The 20,820-nt window shown below is 51.3% G+C and overlaps 1 protein-coding gene across 2 annotated transcripts in view; it reads right to left on the reverse strand.

The window, feature by feature from the left end:
• The window catches only part of SLC6A17 (solute carrier family 6 member 17), a 55,871-nt gene extending 35,705 nt beyond the window's left edge, over positions 1-20,166 (reverse strand). The window contains exons 1-2 of one of the 2 annotated variants that reach the window (XM_003933428.4): positions 19,767-20,166; positions 1,165-1,537 (exon numbers count right to left, since the gene is read on the reverse strand). In XM_003933428.4, coding sequence (XP_003933477.1) covers positions 1,165-1,450 — 286 coding nt within the window. In that variant the 5' untranslated portion in view covers positions 1,451-1,537; positions 19,767-20,166. Of the gene's footprint in view, positions 1-1,164; positions 1,538-2,027; positions 3,282-19,766 lie in introns of those variants that run through there. The other variant, XM_074381284.1, reaches the window with a different exon arrangement.
• Between the last annotated feature and the right edge of the window lie 654 nt (positions 20,167-20,820).

Here is a 20,820-nt window from a genome sequence, read left to right on the forward strand (position 1 = left end):
GAAACTCGAAAGGAGGAGAAGCCTCCCAGGCAAACGTGGCCTTCTGAACCAGGGAAGATGTATCTCGGAGAGGAGGGGACTGCGTCTTTAGAAGAGGCTACATGGCAAGAGTTCTACAAGCAAGGAAAGAAGGCGCTGGGATAAAATGCCTGCCAAGCCGGGCCACCCAACAGGCTGGAGCATGCCATCCCAGGCACAGGGACTCCGGAGCACAAGAGCTCTCAATAGTTGACTTTCTCAGGACCAGGTCTAGGCTTGCAAATATCTTTGTTTCCAGCCTATTGGGGTTTCTTTGTTTATTTTTAGATAGTTGATCCCTGTTTTCAGAGAAAGCTGCCTTTGGACAATTCTGGGGGCTGGAAGTGGTGGTAGTGGTTTGACACCAGGGCAAGATCTTCAAGAGGGATTCAAGCCTAGGGAGCAGCGTGAAGGCCCCTCCTGCCCAGAGGCAGTATGCTCAGGCTCTGGGCTAGCCTGTTCAGGTTTGAATCCTGACTTTATCTCTAGCTGTAACCTTGATTACACACAACCTCTAACAAGTTGTCTAACGAATCTGGGCCTCAGTATTGCAGTCTCTAAAACAAGGATGATAACAATTCCTTCTTCAGACAAGGCTGTTGGGAGGATTCGATGGTTGAATCACATGACACTGACGCTTTGCTTTTTCCAAGATGCTCAAACATCAGCAGTTTCAGGCACTTCGCCCTAATATCCACTAAGCCCTCGGAACAGAGCCCAGCACTTGATAAGCATTTAGTAATAATGGCCAACAGGTGCTCCTTACTGTGTCAGGTAGCGTGTTGCCCATTCTGCATGTAAAGCTCGTGTCATCCTCCAACCATCCTGTGAGGCAGGAGCTACTATTATTCTCATTTTGTGGATGAGGCACGGAGAGGTTAAGCAACTTGTAGTAGGTCCCAAAGTTGATTGGCTGGAATCTGAACCCAGGCAGTCCAAGACCAGAGCCCACTTTCTTATGGTGACCTGTAGTCTCCTGGCAGCTGCTAACCCTCATTATGGCTATCCCTGGGGCATCTTACTCTGGAATCCTGAGCTCCAACCTACCAAGGCTCCAGTTCAGCCTCAGCAAAGGGGTGTTCTTTTTCACCCCTCAGCTCGGCCCATTTGCAGGGGACCCCTGATGCACACAGAGCTGTCTCTTACCTCCTCCATTTTTCTGGCACAGGTAGGGGAACCTCCAGATGTTGCCGAGGCCCACGGAGAAGCCAATCTGGGCCAGGATGTACTGCAGCTTGCTGTTCCAGGCCGGCCGGTCCTCTGCGTCCAGCTCCTCCTCCGCTGCCTTTTGCTTGCCACCTGCCTCGCCAGCCACATTCAGTACGCTCTGCTTATAGTCCACAGGCTCCTCAAGGGCCAGCAGGTCGGCCACAGACTCAGTGACATGCTCACTGCTGTGCTCACGCTGGGTCACTTTGCTGTTCTTCGGCATCGATGCCACCTGGGCTGCGTAGCCCTGCTCCCCAGCACACAGAGAAGATGAAATTCAGCTGCTGTCAGCTCCTTCTCATCCAGGGACCTAGGAAACCAGGTGAGCAGGAAAGGATTATCTGACCACACCAGGGAGGTGAGAAGCCCAGCGTAGACGCAACCCAAATCAACTCCCCATCACACCCCGAGGCAGGTCAAGGGCTTCAAATATTGAGCTTGCCCTCCATCCTCATCAGGGGCTGCCCAGGCCTACAGACTCAGCTTCTCCATAGGTTTTACCTGACAAGCATCATTTGGAAAGTAAACCTAAAGGGGCAAAATAGGCAAAGCCATACACCAAACCCAGTTACAGAGCTCTCCACGAAGATATTTCTCTCTCCCATGCTGCAGAGTCTGGAGTACTCAAGACCCTTTGGAGCTCCGTACAGCCTTCCCCTTCCAGGTGTTCTGCTTAGCCAAAACCGCCTGGAGGGAGCCATGGAAGCCAGTGCCTGCCTTCCTTGGGGCCTTTTTATTCAAAACGCAGGGATTAGACCAAGAACTGGTTAGAAACGCAGCATCTCAGGCTCACACCAGACCTCCTAAATCAATCTCCGCCTTTTTACAGGATCCCAGGTGATTCAAAGGGACATTAACATTTGCAAAAAAAAAAAAAAAGAAGACGACGACAGACGACGACTCTTGAGCCATCACCATGGAGCCCCTGGACACCAGCACCTATGGCATCTCCAGTCCCCTGGCTGGAGTTGCTGACCAGGCTCAGCTAAAGATTCTGGCATCAGAAGCCAAGAGCTGTTTGCTCAGTGCCAACAAATCTCGGGCCATTGCTCAGCACTGACATTATCTGAGGACTTCTGCAGCCAAGAGCTGGTTCTCCATCCTTCAGCGACAGTTTTACAGCAGATAATGTCTGCACAACACCGGCGGGGGAGGCAAAACCCTCCCCTGCTCCTGCCAGTCCTCATTTGTCTTTCATGCTTTCCCTTAAAGAAATAAAGCACCAAGAAAATGAATCCTTTGAAGAATTCCACCATTCCGTTATATTTCAAGGCACCCCCTCATTAAGGGAAGGTTGGAGGATTTAAAATTAAACACACACACCCTAGCCTGCGGTTGCCCTGCATCTTTCTAGGGATGTAACTTACCCAGCTCTGTAATTACTTTATTAAGGGAGAGAGGTGTCTCTGGAAGCTGGGCTCCTTGTTTGTTCTCCTCGTAGGTATATGCCACCTGAATGGCACAGGTGACGTAGCTCAAGTCTGTGCAGCACAAGGGCCAGGCCCACCCTTCCTGCCAGCCTTGACCCAGACCTCCTGGCTGACCCCAGCAAAGGCCTGACCTTCAAGGAGACCTGGCCAGCCAGACCCTGTTATACATGTAATGAAGCTGCGAGGTTTATGGGCTTGGCTAGCCCTCCCCAGGCCAGGTCTTGGACCACATTAGCAAGTGACACCAGCTGCCCTCTCTTTCCAAGGAGACAGTGAGTCTTTAGTGACTGCCCCCTCACACCTCAAGAACAGTCAGGGTTAGGCTTTGGAGTAACTATGACAGGGCCAGCCTGGTTAGAAGACCATGGAATTCCCTATAAGAAGCTCTATGGCTGTGTGCAGTGGCTCACGCCTGTAATCCCAGCACTTTAGGAGGCCGAGGTGGGTGGATCATCTGAGGTCAGGAGTTCGAGACCAGCCTGGCCAAGACGGTGAAACTCCATTTCTACCGAAAATACAAAAAACAGCTGGGCGTGGTGGTGGGTGCCTGTAATCCCAGCTACTCAGGAAGCTGAGGTGAGAGAATTGCTTGAACACAGGAGGCGGAGGTTGCAGTAAGCTGAGATTGTGCCATTGCACTCCAGCCTGGGTGACAGAGTAAGATTCTGCCTTCCAAAAAAAAAAAAAAGAAGCAGCTCTCTGTTGGGACTCACTTTCCGGTGGGTCAGTTGGACATCCCATTGTGTCCTGGAGGGTGCCCCAGGGGTGACACTTGCAGCCCTCAGCCTCCCCCATGGCTGCTGTGTTGCATGTGCTACACAAGTGAAGTGCGGCCCTAGGAATTACACAATGGAGAGGCCCGTGTCCTTGCCTGGACTGCCAGGATGAGCTCCTCTCCTCACTCAGCAGGTCCCCGTCTGCAGGGCACGCAAACAGAGAAATGGCTGCTTGTGAAAGCTGCCTCTCCTCCCATCCTCTGCCGCTTACATCCAGAGCTGTTACTAAAGATGAGAGCTAGGAAGAAGGGTGAGGGTCCCTCCGGAGCCAGCTAGCACTAGGGTTCCTTGGCTCAGAGCCTATTTCCGGCCACTCTGCCTGCAGCAAGGTTTGATCGGAGCAATCTGCAGTGCATTAGGTGTGATTTACTGATCATCACGCCACAACTAGAGAAAACCAAGGGGGTTTCCTGCAAGTCTGCAGAATTTATCTTGCTGCTGACCAATTGGAGCACATGTTTCTCCATAAATAGCCTAGTGAGTGGCAGCTTCGGTCACCAAGATGAGAAAGGGCTAGGAAGAAAAAAGCATCACTTTAAACGAGGAGGACTCAAGGACATTCTGGTAAAGCAGAAGGATACCTACAGCAACATCCGGCAACCACAGGGCATCAGCTAATATGAGCTTCCTCCTTCTTCCCAAGATGTCACTGATGCCATGCGCATCCCGAGGGATGGGGGCCCAAGGACCCCTGTGCTATTAGGTGTACAGGATGCAAAGGGCTTGAACACACCTGGAGGCTGAGGCACTGGCTGGGCTGCAGTCATGACTGGAACCCTTTGTGCCCAGTGAATATGCTCAGGTGACAGCAGGGTCAGACTCAGAAATTAAAGCTTGAAGGACCCTAGCAATTGTCCGACTCAACGTTCCCATTATCTCTCTGGAAACTGAGGCACAGATTGAGGAACTGAATTGCCCAAAGCTACTAAGATTCTCCTGACACCCTGATCAGAGCCTTGCCTGGGGCAGTCAGACTCAGCAGAGGCGGGGGACACAGGGAGACCACTGGGTGTGGAAGTGTGAGGCATGGGCTGTGAAGCCAGACGGGCCTGGAGTTGAGGGTTCTCACTTCATTCATCACTCACTCACTCACTCACTCACCTGACATACATTTCCTGAGTGCCTCCTACATGCCAACCTCTGTTCTAGGTGCGAGGAATACAGCAAGGAGCAAAACTGGCAAAGTGTCTCCTTTTGTGGACTTTGCATTTCACTGTGGAAGGGCCGGATACTAAAGAAATCAGCGTATAATATCATGGCCTGAGGTGACACATGCTGTAAAGAGACTCACGCCGGAGGGGTGGAGCAAGCTGGCAGGTGGCTCTTCTATGCTGGATGCGGGGGTTGTGGGGGCAGTCAGGAAGGGCATCTCTGAGGAGGTGACATTTGAACAGCGGTGTGAATGACAGAATGAGAGGCAGAGACAGGGAGAGGGGTGCTGGGGAGGGAGGAACACAGCTGTGCTGTGCCGTGAGGACTGGTCCTGGCACTCTGAGTGAAGTGGGCAGCCCCGAATCCTTGGCCACACACTAGCTGTGTGCCCTTAGATGAGGCACTATCCTTAATTTTGTGAGCGTCCATCTCCTCACAGGTGAAAAGGTTGCATTTAATAACAGTTCCCAACTCCCAGGGAGGGCTACTGTGAGGGTCCAGTAAGCGGCCGCACATAGAGTGCCTGGCACAAAGCTTGGCACACAAAAAGGACCTAAATGGTAGCAGCCACTGCCTGGAAGCCTTGCTTTGTTTACTTTTATACATTTTTTTAAAAATGTAAGTCCCGCCTGGCGCGGTGGCTCAAGCCTGTAATCCCAGCACTTTGGGAGGCTGAGGCGGGTGGATTACGAGGTCAAGAGATCGAGACCATCCTGGTCAACATGGTGAAACCCCGTCTTTACTAAAAATACAAAAAATTAGCTGGGCATCGTGGCGCATGCCTGTAATCCCAGCTACTCAGGAGGCTGAGGCAGGAGAATTGCCTGAATCCAGGAGGTGGAGGTTGCAGTGAGCCGAGATTGCGCCATTGCACTCCAGCCTGGGTAACAAGAGCAAAACTCCGTCTCAAAAAAAAGTAAGTCCCTATATTGATATTTGGTCCCATAAATCCCATTTCTCCCCAAGAGAGGCCAAAGGGAGCTGACGGTGGGAGTGGAGGTGGGTGGAGAGAAGCAGCCTGCACCATCTCAGCAATGCCCACCTTCTTCTCCAGAACCGGCGTCCATCTAGAGCAGCCCCTAGAAAGTTCTACCATATGCCACACTCCAGTGTCAAAGGAAGCCAGGCAAAGGTCCCACAGCTCCCAGCTTGGATCCAAAAGACCAGCAACATTATTATTAATAAAAACAAGGCCTTTGTATCAAAAGTTTAGCACTATTGTTATTAATTAAAATGTACCTCATCTTTGGAATAGCTTGAGCCCATTTCAAACCATTTTCTAACAGACCCTACTGGTGCAATATGGGGAGGTGATCCCGCTCAGGAGTAAGCCGACCTGGGTTCCAACCTCAGCTCACTGTGTGCCAGCCACCTGGCCTGGGCAGCTTTTCTAGCCTCCCTGAGCTGCAGTTTCCTCACGTGTCAAGGGAGGGTGCCAGCGGTGCCCACCTCACCATACTATGAGGAGGATAGGTTGTACTGGTCTTAGAATCATGCCAGCACCCAAGAAGGGCCCGCAAATGGTGCCTCTTCTTTAGCTCTCATTCAATTCATACCTCAGCCCAGGGAAGTGGGTTAGTGTTGCCATCACCCTGGGTTACAGGTGGGGACACTGAGGCCCAGGGTGACACAGGGAGTGGCTCATGCCACACAGCTGTTGTCAACCAGGTCTCCCTCCATTCTCCAGGTTGAAAGGTGTTTTTTGTTTGTTTGTTTCTTTGCTTTTGTTTTTTGAGATGTTTTTTTGCTCAGCCACCCAGGCTGGAGTGCAGTGGTGCGATCTTGGCTCACTGCAACCACTGTCTCCTGGGTTCAAGCGATTCTCCTGTTTCAGCCCCCCAGAGAGCTGGGATTACAAATACCCGCCATCATGTGTGGCTAATTTTTGTATTTTAGTAGAGACAGGGTTTCACCATGTTGGCCAGGTTGGTCTTGAACTCCTGATCTCAGGTGATCCACTGGCCTCGGCTTCCCAAAGTGCTAGGATTACAGGCATGAGCCACTGCACCCGGCCAAAAGGTTTTTAAAGGGAAGGTGGAAGCAGTGACTTGGAACAACCCTCTCTGCCCCACATCCAGTTCCCTGAAGCCATGTGCTGGTGAAAGGTCAGCTTTCAGGACAGAGCCTGGGAATCCAAAGTGTATCCAGCCAGTGACCCCAAAGCTTTGTGTGGGTGAAGCACCATGATCAGAGAAAGACCCTGAGGGGGCTGATTCTTCTCATCCCATACCCAAACATCTCATAGAACCAGTTACGATCCAGGCATCAGCAGACCAGCCAGGTACTGGTCCTGACCAAGCTACTATGCAAACTGGTACCATTGCCCTAACTTCCCTGGATCTCAGTTTTCCTCTGTGTAAAATGGGTTGGCATGGATGGCCTCCAAGACCCCTTTCAGCTCCAGCATATACCCATCGAGGGCCCCTCCGCATGTGAGTGTGATCAAGGAGCCACCTGCCCCAGGCACCTGTTAATAATGGATGCGAAAGGTAATTTCTGTCTGCCCTGCCTCCCTCCATCAGCTGAGAGCCCACTGGAGCACGTTGGAGATGTGGTGACAGCCACCCCAGCCATACGTAATTATTCCCCCGTAGTAGCTGGGGTGGGTTGTGAAGTGGGTTTCACGAGCAACAGGTTGGATGATGAAGCTGCATGAACTCTCTGAAAGGAGTGCCTCCATCTCTGAAAGCACAGCGCAGAGGGGCACGAGTGCCGAGCAAGCCCTCAGTGCCAGCTTGTCACTTAGCAACAGAGGTGGCTTGCAGCTCAGAATAGCTCCTGTGAGAAGCAGGTCTGAGCAAGTGAACTGCGAATCTTCTTAAAAGGAGAAAAAATAGTGTGACTGGGAGGCAGACAGGTAAAAATATCTCCTGCCACAGGGGTGGTGGCTCCAAGAAAAATTTTCAAGCACAGCATCTGGCAATTAGCTTAAGGCGGTGGGGGATGACTGCCCTCACCCTGGCAGCAGGTCAAAGCCTGGAGCCCTCCACCCCACAGCAGCCAGAGAGACGGGAAGATGGGCCCTTCTGGAATGATGACGGCAGCTCCCTGAGCACCCGCCTCCTCGGCCTGGGGTGTTTCTTGCTGGGGAAAGCTGTATCAGGTAACTCAAGGGACAAAGAATAATTTATCTTACGAGTTAGACTCCCCAGGGGAGGTGAATGGAGGAGCCGCCATCTCTGGTGAAGCAGGCAGTCATCTAACTACAACAACCAAAGGCACCACAGTGCCTACCCTGCCTATCCCCTCCCAGTGCTCCTGAGCCTGCTACCCTTGGGTCTTTTGGCTCTGGAAAGAGTGCTGTGGCCAAGCACATCCTTAAGCCCCCAAGCAGAGGATAGCAGTGGGGGTGGTCCCCACTCAGGACCTCAAAGCCAATATCCAACTCAAGTATAATTGGTGGTGAGTAGGAACCCGTGTCCGAGAATGCTTGGCAGCTTCCTGGTTTCTGCAGGACAGGCAGTTACGGCCCAAACTGTTCTTCTAATTACCTTAGAGCCTCTGAGCTTTTACTGAGCCCAAAACAGGTCGGACTGTTATCAGAGAGGCAAATTATTTTTAATAGTTTTATTAAAACCACTGACAGTCATCTGGGGCAAACTGCTCCTGACAGGGCCTGGCCTTGACTTGGAGGTTGCTGCCCCTAGGTGTTCTGGTCCAGGACACAGGCAGGGACCTCGCACCCTTCTTGACGTCTCTCTCCTCCACCCCAACCCAGGTGTCACAAGTCCCCTCACAAGGGGACGTGCTCAGCTCTGTCCCCTTCCCAACCCCTGCTCTAGTTCACGCCTGCTCTCTGGCTAGACGCCAGCAGCAGGCTCCCAGCTCACTTTCCCCACCGGCATCCTACACATTGCCTTCAGTGGCATCTTCTGGAAATGCCATGCCGCCCCACTCCCACTGCCTACTGAACAGAGCCCAAGGCCCTTTCCGAGGCATTTGGACCCCCCTCCATCTCCTGGGCCTCAGCTTCCACCTCCTCCCAGCCCACTCACCGCTCACTCTAGATTAACCGCTTCCCGTCCCCTGATGGCTAAGGCCTTCCAGGTCCCCTGCCTTGCCTCTGCGACACCTCCTGCAAGTCTCTGATTTAGCATTAATGCGCTGCCCTTCTCAGCACACTCCTCGTAACACTTTTACATTATTTTACTATTTGGCTGCCTGGTACAACTAGCTGTTATGCCTGATCCCTTTTCTAAATAAACAGCAAGCTCCCTGAGGCAGGATTGAAGGTGTATTCAGCTTTGTGCCCACCCTTCACTGCTCCCTCCCAGCCCAGGGCCTTGCTCACACAGATGATCTTACACATTTCTGTGGGCAGAACATGGTACTTACAGTGTTCCAGGGTCCCTGCCTTCCAACCCTCTGAGAACAACCTGCTTCTCATGTTGAAATCGTACTACTGTCTCACCTTCGAAGCAGAGGCGGGGGTAAAATACTAACAGCAGTGACTAGAGAGACATGTGAACCTACCAGAAGTCTGCAAGTCCCAGCCAGGGGGACTCTCATCCAGTGCAGCCCTGCAGCACACATGGGGAGAACCCCAAGACTTGGAAGCCAGTTTCTGTTTCTCATTCATCTGTAAAATAAGGAGCGTTGCTTGCCTGCTTACCTACCAGCTGCATCTGGCTACCACATGGATGGAAGGAGAAAGAGAAAGAAAAGCTTATTGAAAGTCAAATGAACAGAGCGGTGATTTTTTTTTTCTCTCTATCACAGATTTGTTGGGTTTGTTTTGGTCTTCCATTTCATACCTCAATTGACACCATCTTTGCTGCTGCAAGGCCAAATCCTGGTAGCTTATTATAATGTGAGCTTGATACATTATGATATGATTGAATTGAATGAGTGCACAAATGAGTTGATCCATTCTTGCATTCCTCAAAGTTTCCAGAATCTGTTTATCCAGCTTCCAGTTTCTCCCATTTTCTGATGCAATATTCTGACACCAAGACTATATCATGTCCCAAGGATGCCCCAAGTGACAGTGTGAAAGCCCGGATATGCTAAGAAGCCTGGCCATCCCTTTGTGTCTTTTTACCACTTTCAAAGGAGTCGGCATTTGGGCTGTGCCTTCCCTACTTTGTAGATAGAATCCCTCCTCACCTCCGGGAAATAATCTTAGGGTGGGCACAGTCCTGACACACAGCATGCCATGGGACTGGTGGGATTTCTTGTTCCAAACAAGAAATCTAGCTGAGGAGCCAGTGGCATCTTCTGCAGCCCTCTCTCCCCTTCCTGTTGCATTTGCCAAGTCTGTTCTCTTCAGTCGATATCTTATTTTCTTAGTCAAGAGGGAAGAGAAGCAGGAAAGGGGGCAGATGGTCCAGAGCGGGAGGAACTGGCACTGAGAAACGTGTGTGTGGCCAGTGCAAACAGATCTTGTGGTTCCATCTTACCATCTCACGCGGGAGAGCACATGCTGTGTGCTGTAAACGAGGGTGGCTCCAGGACTGCATTCTCTCTCTACCCCACCCATGCATTCTCTCTCTACTGGAATTCAGGTGCTGAGGGATCCACTGAGGGAACTTCTGAAGGCAGAATGGGGTGTAGTAATAATAACGATGACAACACAGTACATAGGCCATAATTCTTGAGTACCATCCCTGTGGCAACCACCATGCTGAGCCCCACACGGATAATAGCTCCTTAATCCTGCCAGTAATTATATCAGGTAGATACACTATTATTCCGATTTTACAAATGAAGACATGGAAGCTCAGAGGGATAATTGCCTATATTTCATTGAATCTAGGATCCTTCGATGCTGGCACTTTCTTGAACTTACCAGAAAGGGTCCATTGAAGGTTTCCACCCAACTAGGGTGAGCTGCTATAGACCCGCAGTTATTCTGAAACTGCTGTTGATTGCATATCATGTCCTGATTTTAAGATGTGGCAATATGCAAAAGTATGCATTTTGGAACTGATAAAATAAGGCAAGTCATCCAAAGCCCTGGATCTGCACTGACAGACTGACCTTGGAGCCTGACTCTCAACCTCAATGTCATCATGAATTTTAGAGCCAGGGAAACATGAAGTCCTGCTCTGCCATTTATGCGATGTTAGTCTTTGGGAAAGTACACAACCCCTCTTGGTTTTACCTTCTGGACCCAAAAAGACAGGGATGAAGGATGCTACACCTCGTGGGGCTGTCATGAGTATAAAATGAGCTAACACAAGAGTTGTGTTCAACTCAGGCCAGGCCCTCAGGAGCGTGCCGTGAACCAGTGCCAGCTATCACCTTCCTGTGAGAACATGTGGGAAAAAATGGGCTTAACCAGGAATCCAGGTATACTCACCCACATCCCACAATGCTCTGGAGCTGGGTGGGACATGCAGACATGCACGTGGAACCAAGGACACAGTGGGCTAGTGGGAGACGCTGGGGCTCAGTTCTCCCAATTGTACGTCCCTTTTGGCCTGGAAGGAAAATAGAGCCCAGCGACTCCTATAAACTAGAGGTACTGTTGAAACATGGGATTTTAAAATAGTCCTCTTGCTGTTTTTTTAATCTCTTTCCTTCCTTCCTTTCCTCTACTTCTTTCAACAAATATTTGCTGAACATTATGTGCTAGGCCCTGTTCTAGTACAAAAGAGAACAGAGCAAATAATGTCCCTGAGCCATGAGATTTATATTCTAGTGCAGAGGGACAAAAATCAGACAAATATATAATTTATAGTGTATATATAGACGTATACTATATCTGATAGTATATATAAGTATTTCAAATAAACATACACAATATAGAGTATGAGGGGGCGGAGCAGAGCAGGGATGCTACAATAGAGCTGGGGGTTAAGGAAGCATGCTCTAAGAAGGCGACATAAAGACTTGAATAGAGTGAGGGAGTGGGCCATGTGGATGTCCTGGGAAAGCATTCAGAGCAGAGGGAACAGAAAGTGCAAATGCACTGAGGCAGGACGTGCATGCCTGGTGAGTACAAAGAACGGACCAACAGCCAGAGGCCTGGAGCAACCTGAACAACAGAAGAGTGGAAGGTGCTGGGCTAGGAAGACGGCGACTGTCCCGAGCAGGCAGGACTCACAGAGCATGGAAAGCAGTTAGGGTTTTCTTTCAAGGCCAATGGGAATCTGTTGGAGGTTTTCAAGCAGAGGAGTGATGTGGCCTGAGTGTTTTTTATTTTATTTTATTACTTTTTTATTTTATTTTATTTTATTTTATTTTATTTTATTTTTTGAGGTCTAGTCTCGCTCTGTCGCCCAGGCTGGAGTGCAGTGGTGCAATCTCAGCTCACTGCAACCTCCGCCTCCTAGGTTCAAGTGATTCTCCTGCTTCAGCTTCCTGAGTAGCTGGGACTACAGGCGTGTGTCACCACGCCCAGCTGATTTTTGTATTTTTAGTAGAGACGGGGTTTCACCATGTTGGCCAGGATGGTCTCAATCTCCTGACCTCGAGATCCACCCACCTCGGCCTCTCAAAGTGCTAGGATTATAGGCGTGAGCCACCGCGCCTGGACTGACGCAACTATTTGTGTAGGGATCAATGGCTGCTGGTAGGACAAGTGAGGAAACAGGGAGGGTAGGTAAGCAATGATGGTGATGTGGATCAGGCTACTGGATGAGGCTTGAGTTTTGAAAAGAAAGGGAAACTGAGGCCCTGAGGTTCTGAAGGGCACACTAGGTCTCAGACAGATAAAGGACCCATGAGAGTATGCCAATTTGGAAAAAGAAAAATTTTAAAAACCAGATGTGCAAATAAAAGTCCAGGAACAACTAGTAAAAGCCTCACTCCTTTCTTTCCTCATTCGTGAGGGGACCACTATGGGGACAGATGGTTCCTCGTAGCATCTGCCAACATCATCTAAACTGGATTTTCTTAAAGTCACTATTTTCTGTTGTCTCAGAAGGAGAGAGAGGGCACCGAGGGTGTCCAATTACCTGAGTTACCAAAAGGACTGCTGAAGAGCTCTTGAAGGAATAGTGATCAGAAACCCTTAATTACAGTCCCCACATGATGTCTCTTTCCTGAAAATGAGAAGGTTTTGTGTCTCTTTCCTCACCAGGCTTCAGTGCAGCTTTGTAGAGGGCTGGGCAGAAAAGTATCCCATTGAGACAAGCCACAGGTGACCCACTGTGCTTACATATGTTACTTGTCCTCCCAAAAACTTGAGATAAAATACAATTCTTATCTTTCAGACAAAAAAGCCTCTATCTCAGGCGTCCCCAAACTTTTTACACAGGGGGCCAGTTCACTGTCCCTCAGACCGTTGGAGGGCCGCCACATACTGTGCTCCTCCCACTGACCACCAATGAAAGAGGTGCCCCTTCCTGAAGTGCGGCGGGGGGGCGGATAAATGGCCTCAGGGGGCTGCATGCGGTCCGTGGGCCGTAGTTTGGGGACGCCTGCTCTATCATATACAAGATTACCCAGCCATAAAATGGAAGAGCAGGATTCAGACTGTCATCCACCACACTGTAGCTGTATTTATTTTCTGACATACTGGTATGTTCCAATCTTTTGCATTTCATGGCACAGAAAATAACACTGGCATGGCACACTGGGGTACGTGGAAGAGGCGCCACCATGCTAGGCCATCCCAGGCTACTCCAAGGGATGAGGGCATCATTATTTCTCGGCCACATGCTGCCCATCTGTGGCACTGGTTGGGAAGTTTTGCAGTGTACCATCCAGCCTTGCAAAATGATACACTGTGCAAAATGACACATTCAGGAAGTCAGCAGTGGAATGAGCCCATCTACCATCATTTCTCCCAGAGGTCAGGAACCTGCTCACTTCACCAAGTCCTCTTCCAAAATTCACAATATAAAACAATTTGGGGAACTGGTCAAGGAGATTCCTTCCAGCTGTTCTAAAGGAGTCCCAAATTACTAGCAGGCAGATGGCCCCAGTGGTGTGGCAGGACCATGGACAGCGCCCACCAGGTCATTCTGGGAGCCAGCCCCAGGTTGCGCAGCACAGAACAGCTGCTCTCCTTCCTTTAGATCTGGGCAAAGGAAGGGAGGCCCAAGTCCTCAATGAATACTCACTTGGCAGTACCTTCCGGGACCACCCTATCAAGTGACTCTATCATTCCTCTTGCAAGGTAGCTTTAGCAAACATTGCTTCTGCCCTATTTAGAGCTGGTGTGGGATTTAAAGCCTCGGGAACCCAGGAGTCTTATAATTAAAGAAAAATGTAGCTGGTAGAATTTTGGGGTGTGGATCAGTGAATTCCACTTGCAAGCAAATAACAGGTAGTAAATTCATGGTACGCAGAGTCCAGCAGAAATTCTAATTAAATCAGTAATTAGAAATGATGGAGTACAGTGACAGGCAACTTGTTATCTTCAAATAAACTGCTAGGTAGGCTTGGGAAGGGAGAGTGGCAGCTCAGTAGGACAACTGCAGCTAATGAGGTGACTCCAGGGCCTGTGAGCTGAGGCTCTATATGTGCCTCTCTCCCACTCCACAAGAGGACACAGAATGGACTAAGCTCCATAGATGGGGACTCAGGCAGCCTAGGACTCACCTGACCCAGAATTAGTCCCTACCAAAACATACCTGGTTCTGAATATGAGAATAAGTGTATACAGTAATTCATATTGCATCTGAGCTTATGCTCTTACATGTGAATTTTCTGTACATATTAAATATCTAACTATATTTTTTTAAAAACTGGATTTGCCCATAAACGAGCAATGTTTTAAGATTCGCTCATGGGAGGAGGAGGAAGAAAAAGAGAATTATCAAAGGACTTATCTCCACAAGATGGCTGCCTATGAAGCAAGGGTTTCTGGGAAGTCGTCTTCATCCACTGAGGGTGAGGAGCCTTAATACTTACATTCAGTTATCCACCTTCAGGAACTTCCTGAGATCTCAGGTGGTCTGGAGATGAGGGGCAGGCTAGGACAGCATGAGCCTGTTCCGGGGCTGGCAATTTTTCAGAGAAAGAGAAGAGACAGAGAAGCTGGAGGAATCAGTGTCAGGTTTCCCAGAGTGGCCAAGGACACGCGTGGCAAAGCTCTGGAGTGAGGAGAAAGTGGGCTCTCCATGGGACAAGATCAGGAAGTCTAGGAAGAAGCATGTGGCATCTCCCCCAAGCAGCCCTGCCAGCAGCTGCTGTAAATAACCTTGAAGTGTTAGCAGTTTTGCTCTGGGGTCTGGGACTCACCAGAAACTACTGCAAATCGCTGGCATACACTCTTCAGCCGAGAAACCTGACCCACCAAGGTCCCATCAGCCAGTGGCCATCCTTGATTCTGCATATGCAGAAACTCTCAGGGCAACATCCACCTGGCTCTGACTCCTCTCACTGCTCCACACACGAACCCCTGGCTTGGACACATTTTTTTTTTTTTTTGAGACAGAGTTTCACTCTTGTTACCCAGGCTGGAGTGCAATGGCGCGATCTCGGCTCACTGCAACCTCCGCCTCCTGGGTTCAGGCAATTCTCCTGCCTCAGCCTCCTGAGTAGCTGGGATTACAGGCACGTGCCACCATGCCCAGCTAATTTTTTGTATCTTTAGTAGAGACGGGGTTTCACCATGTTGACCAGGATGGTCTCGATCTCTCGACCTCGTGATCCACCCGCCTCGGCCTCCCAAAGTGCTGGGATTATAGGCTTGAGCCACCGCGCCCGGCCCCAGCTAATTTTTTTTTGTATTTTTAGTAGAGACGGGGTTTCACCGTGTTGACCAGGATGGTCTCGATCTCTTGACCTCGTGATCCACCCGCCTCGGCCTCCCAAAGTGCTGGGATTACAGGCTTGAGCCACCGCGCCAGTCCTGGCTTGGACATATTTTTAAGGGAATGAGGTCAAGGGCAGTAGAGGTCAGGAAGAGAAGGGCAGGGAAAGGACAAAAAAAGCACCAAGATGGAGCCTGGGGTCTTTTTCTGGATTTCAACCCACCTGGAGCCAAATACCATATTCCCCAAACCTTGGACATGTGCTTATGTTCATTTCCCACCAATTTGCGATTAGTGCAGGCCCATTTCCCCTTTTCCCAGGGCACTAGCTTAAAAAAACTGGACTCGCAGGTCTAGACAATCTTGTCTGCGTAAATGCTTAGGTTGTCAGCGTTTATTAAGAATGTATTGCAGAAAACTATCACATAGAGGTTAGGAACATGAAGTTTGGACTGACAGACTTCCAATTCTTTGGTTGCTACTCACTATCCATGTGACCATGAGCAAATTATTTAACCTCTCTGAACCTTAAAATTTTACAATCTGTAAAGTACAGATAGCAATATCTGCCTCCTGGGATTGTAAAAGATTAAATGAGATGGTCTGGGAATAAAGCACTTAGCACAGCACAGAAGCCTCAATAAACAACTGGATATTATCAATTCGTGCCAAGTACAGTGTGAGCTGCTGGAATCCGGAATGCACTCACCCCTCCTAAAAACACGCAAAGCAGGCATTTCCTCACAGATCACTGTCCCACTTGAGTTTGGGATAGTGCTCTAGCAATCAGATCTACCTATGGCACTGTGCTTCTGACCTCTGCAGCCAGCAACATCGGTCAGGGGCTGAGGTGACATGTTTTTTGTTTTGTTTTCCCATCCTGGTGCTCCAATGTTTGGCTGTGAGGACGTAGAGCTCAGCCTGGGAACGAGTGATAACTCAAAGCTAGTCCTAGCAAAAAAGTTTAAACCCATATTCCCTTTAAACTATTCTGCTGCTTATCTTAGCAGCTTTAAAGGGATTAATAATGAATTGTCTTGCTGCAGCAAACCCGGACAGAAAAGGGAAAGGAGTCTAAGGGAAAGGAGGGTGCACAGGCAGAAGGAAACTGCTTCTCTGGAATCTTCTCATCTCTGTTTCTTTTTTTTTTTTTTTTTTTTGAGATGGAGTTTCACTCTTGTTGCCCAGGCTGGAGTGCAATGGCGCGATCTCGGCTCACCGCAACCTCCGCCTCCTGGGTTCAGGCAATTCTCCTGCCTCAGCCTCCTGAGTAGCTGGGATTACAGGCACGAGCCACCATGCCCAGCTAATTTTTTGTATTTTTAGTAGAGACGGGGTTTCACCATGTTGACCAGGATGGTCTCGATCTCTCGACCTCGTGATCCACCCGCCTCGGCCTCCCAAAGTGCTGGGATTACAGGCTTGAGCCACCGCGCCCGGCCCTCATCTCTGTTTCTGTCATCCTTGGAATTTGCTCCTAGATCCAATGGGGAGGACATTGGCTCCAAAATGAATGGCAATGCATACACACATGTGCATGTGAGCACGCGAACACACACACACACATTTCCAGTAGCAGATTGGAGTCCCCAGAGCCAGCATGGCTTCTTTCTTGCTGCATTGGGGAACCCCTTATCTCCTTCACTCTTTTTTTTTTTTTTTTTTTTTGAGATGGAGTTTCACTCTTGTTACCCAGGCTGGAGTGCAATGGTGCGATCTCGGCTCACCGCAACCTCCGCCTCCTGGGTTCAGGCAATTCTCCTGCCTCAGCCTCCTGAGTAGCTGGGATTACAGGCACACACCACCATGCCCAGCTAATTTTTTGTATTTTTAGTAGAGACGGGGTTTCACCATGTTGACCAGGATGGTCTCGGTCTCTTGACCTCGTGATCCACCCGCCTCGGCCTCCCAAAGTGCTGGGATTACAGGCGTGAGCCACCACGCCCGGCCTCTCCTTCACTCTTAAGGCACACACATCTTAGCTCAGCATCAAAATCTGGACGTTTTACAGAAGGAGAAAAGTAGGGGCTCAGGATCCTTCAGGAAAACAGGAGTCCCACACCTCCCTTTTCCTCTCCAGGAAAGGCCAGCCTCAGTTCTCCTGAACAGTTCTCCTGTAGCTTTCAATTCTATTATGGATAGAATGACTAGGGAGGAGGATGTCAAGACCTGAACAAAGAGAAATGATCCCTGAAGTCCACCCAGCACGTGCTGCAGCTTGGGACAAGGCCACAGTCAGAAAGCAACACAAAGGAGTCAAGGTCTGTCCTGGAGTCACCCCAGAGCTGTTGCAGGTGGCCAAGGGCAGCCAGCAGACCCAGCACAGCTGAACCCCATCCTACCCCAACACTAATCCTGCTCTTAATGAGGCTTCCCAATTTAGGGTCTCATGGAGAGACTTGAGGGTTGGAAACAGGCCTGTGTAAAGCTGAGTTACGGGTCCTTCTTAATCACATGGGAAGCACCGAAACTTCACGTGTCTCCACATCTCCTTTCATGGTGGAGCCGGGGCAGTGAGAGAAAGAATTGCCTCTGGTTACGGCCCATAAGGGAAGGGATGGGAAACTAACATCTGATGAGCCTGCTGTGTCTAACACCTGGCTCAAAATAAGCCTGCAGAAAAAATATCATAGGCATCTGTTTTACGGCTCAGGAAATTGAGACTCCCGAGGTGAAATGACTTGCCCAAGGTCACCCAACTGGCACATGGCAGAACACTGGGCCCAGTTCTGACCACAATCACAGAGCCTTTCCACTCCCTCCCCTTCAACTCTCCCCATCTCCCTGCCCAGCCCAGCCTGGCCCTGCTCACCTTCCCATGGAGTCAGAGCTCCAGGAAACTTGCTCAGCAGCCAAAGTTGTGCTTAGCTCCCTCAGAGAACTTGCCCATCTCTGCCTGAAACACCTGGGCTCAGGCCATTCCTGCTCACGAGTCCTGCTAAAGAACTCCATTCAACTCACAGTCAGCTGACACACGACTCTGTGAGTGACTCAGGCCAAACAAACTCACTCCAATCAAAGCTGGTGGGCACGATTTGCCTCCTGCACTGAGTCACCCTCCAGGCTGAGCTGCAGGGATTCGCTGAAACTCAACCACCTACTTAGCCACAGATGTTCCATTAGAGAAAAATCCGGCAGCGGAGCTAAAGCCTCTGATGGTCCCCGTGGATGGGCCATGGCCAAGGACAATCAGGTGTGACCTCAAAACTCTTCCTGCCCAGGTGATGGGTCTGCCTCACAGAGCCATGGGATAATGTAAGCACAGAACGAGACTTAAGAACCCCCCACTGTTAACCTCAGCACACTCTGACCTTGTTCTCCAGACATCAATCAGCGTGGCCAGCAAGGCCTTCGCAGTTAGGCGCTAACTAAAGTTTCGCTTGAATTTTTTGGGAGCCATTGCAGGATTGTCTTTGTTCCTGAAGTTCCTGTTAACAAGGACAGTGCCCGGAAAAAGAATCTTCCTTCTTATTACCACTTCCCTGTCTCCCCAATCCATCCCCATCTGTTGCAAGTTCACAGATGAATTGCCCCAAAGGTAGCTCTGGTTAGAAATCTCCAAATCCAAAAGGCCTGTTAAAGTATTTCTTTTTAAAAAAAAAAAAAAAAAGGTGGGGGGAGGGAAGAGGAATGGGTCAAAAAATATTTTTTAAAGCCAACTTGACAGGGCATAGGCCCTGTAAGGTGAATGGCCTTGGGATTTCTGAACTTGATTTCTGACAGGCCTGTCTGGCCTCTAAAAGGAAACATCACGCTTCTTTCCAAGGCGGCCGCGCCCCTGGGGGAGCGGCCCTCTCTGTAGTAAAGCGAGCATCCAGCATCGCCTCAGAGCACGGTGCACACAGGTATAAATGTAGCAGAGGCCTCTCGCCCGGCCAGGACTACGCCCCCTCCAGATGGGAACCCCACGCAAGTCCCCTATCTCAGCCACTCCGTTCCCCAGATGCGCTTCCCACAAGGGAGGAAGGGCTCTCTGCTGGCTCCGAATCCAGCAAGGATCAGCCCCAGGACTGGGAATTAAATATTCATCTCGGGCTTGAGCGTTCTGCTTCGCTGCCAATGCTACTGTCAAGGTCACAGGCCTGAGGCCGAGCGGCTGGGGCTGGGGTCTCCAGCCGCACAGGAGGCTCCCAGTGGAATTGCGCCCTGGGCGCGCAGTTTCAAGCCGCGGATGGGCCGGGCAGGCCCCCTCCGGGTTCTCCGCAGGCGCTTGCCTCTGCAGCTCAGCCCAATTTCCTCCGGAGTTCTTGGGCCCTCCTGAGCACCAGAAGCTGAAGCCTGGTGTCCAACCCGTGCGTGCGCCGCTGGGCACCCCGATGCGCGAAGGAGAGCGGGCCCCGGGGCTCCGTCGCCAGGCAACGACGGCTGGAGCAGCGAGAGAAGCCCGGGACCGGCGCAGGGTCGAGCGGATGAGGGGAGAGCGCCGCCTCGCACCTTGGTCCTCAGCCCTGCCTGGCTGGGGCGGGGCCAGAACAGGGAAAGTTGCAATGGCCGGCCCGGTAAAGCCAGGCGGGGCGCGGTCGGCGACTCACCTGTCACGCGTGGGCAGTCGCGCAGACTCGGCCCGTGCACTCCCGCCGAGCAGCCGCGGTCCCCGACGGGTCGCGGACGCACAGCTCCTCCTCCGGGCCACAGGCCCCCGGCTGGGGCTTGGGCGACCGGAGCTGCGCGCCGGCGCACGCGACTCCACTCGCTCCTCACTCCCAGCCTCACCGCCAGTCCCAACCTGGCTCCCGCCCGCCGCGCGCTAGGGGCTCAGGGGAGCGGCGCGGGGACCCAGGTCTCGCGGCGGAGGGAGCGCGCGGGGCTGCCAAGACTGTGGCGCCCTCCCTGCGCCCGGGTCGTGCCGGCTCTGCGGAGCGGAACGGAGCTGGGCGGAGCGCAGCGCGCAGTGTTCCCTCGCTTTCCGAAAGGCCACCCTGGCGGCGGGGCGCCGTGACGCAGGCTTGACTCACGCGCGGGCCCGCGTCAATGCGAGGCTCTGATGGCCGACGTAGGCAGAGAGGGTGGGCGGGGGGCGCGGGGCGGGAGGCGGAAGAGGTATTGCAAGGGGCTTAGCCTCTTGAGGCCCCTGGTCAAGGGACTCAGACCCTGGAGCCCTCGCCAGGGCTTTTGCCCTCGGAGGGGAATGGGGCTCCGGTGGTTAAAGCCCTCCTGGACCCTGGGCCTCACTTTCAGCCTTCCTTTATGAACTCAATCTGACTCCATGGGATTATTTCCCCCTGCCCTAGACATTTCCACCTCCATGCCTCTGTTCCCTTTCCTCGGGATGTCTTTTCCACTCCTCCGTCCTTCCATCCTACCATCCCGCAAGGCCGTTCCCTGTGCAGGTCAACTCTTCAGGGCATCACTTATCTGTTGAGCACCTACTGTATGCCGGGGCTACAGAGGCCGAAAGGATCACAAGGTGAGGGGATGGAACCTCCGGGAGAGGCAGCGTGGGTTGACCCAGGTCTTCACAATACAAAGCCAAAGGATACGTAAAGTGGGGGTACAGTGGCAGGGAAATTCTGACTGGTCTCTGGGTCGGTCTCTTGGAGGATCCTGGCCTAAAGGATGGACAGTCAGAAGGGGAGAAGGATGACC

The sequence above is a fragment of the Saimiri boliviensis genome, chromosome 11 (genome assembly GCF_048565385.1).
Source record: "Saimiri boliviensis isolate mSaiBol1 chromosome 11, mSaiBol1.pri, whole genome shotgun sequence".
NCBI classification, from domain to species: domain Eukaryota; kingdom Metazoa; phylum Chordata; class Mammalia; order Primates; family Cebidae; genus Saimiri; species Saimiri boliviensis.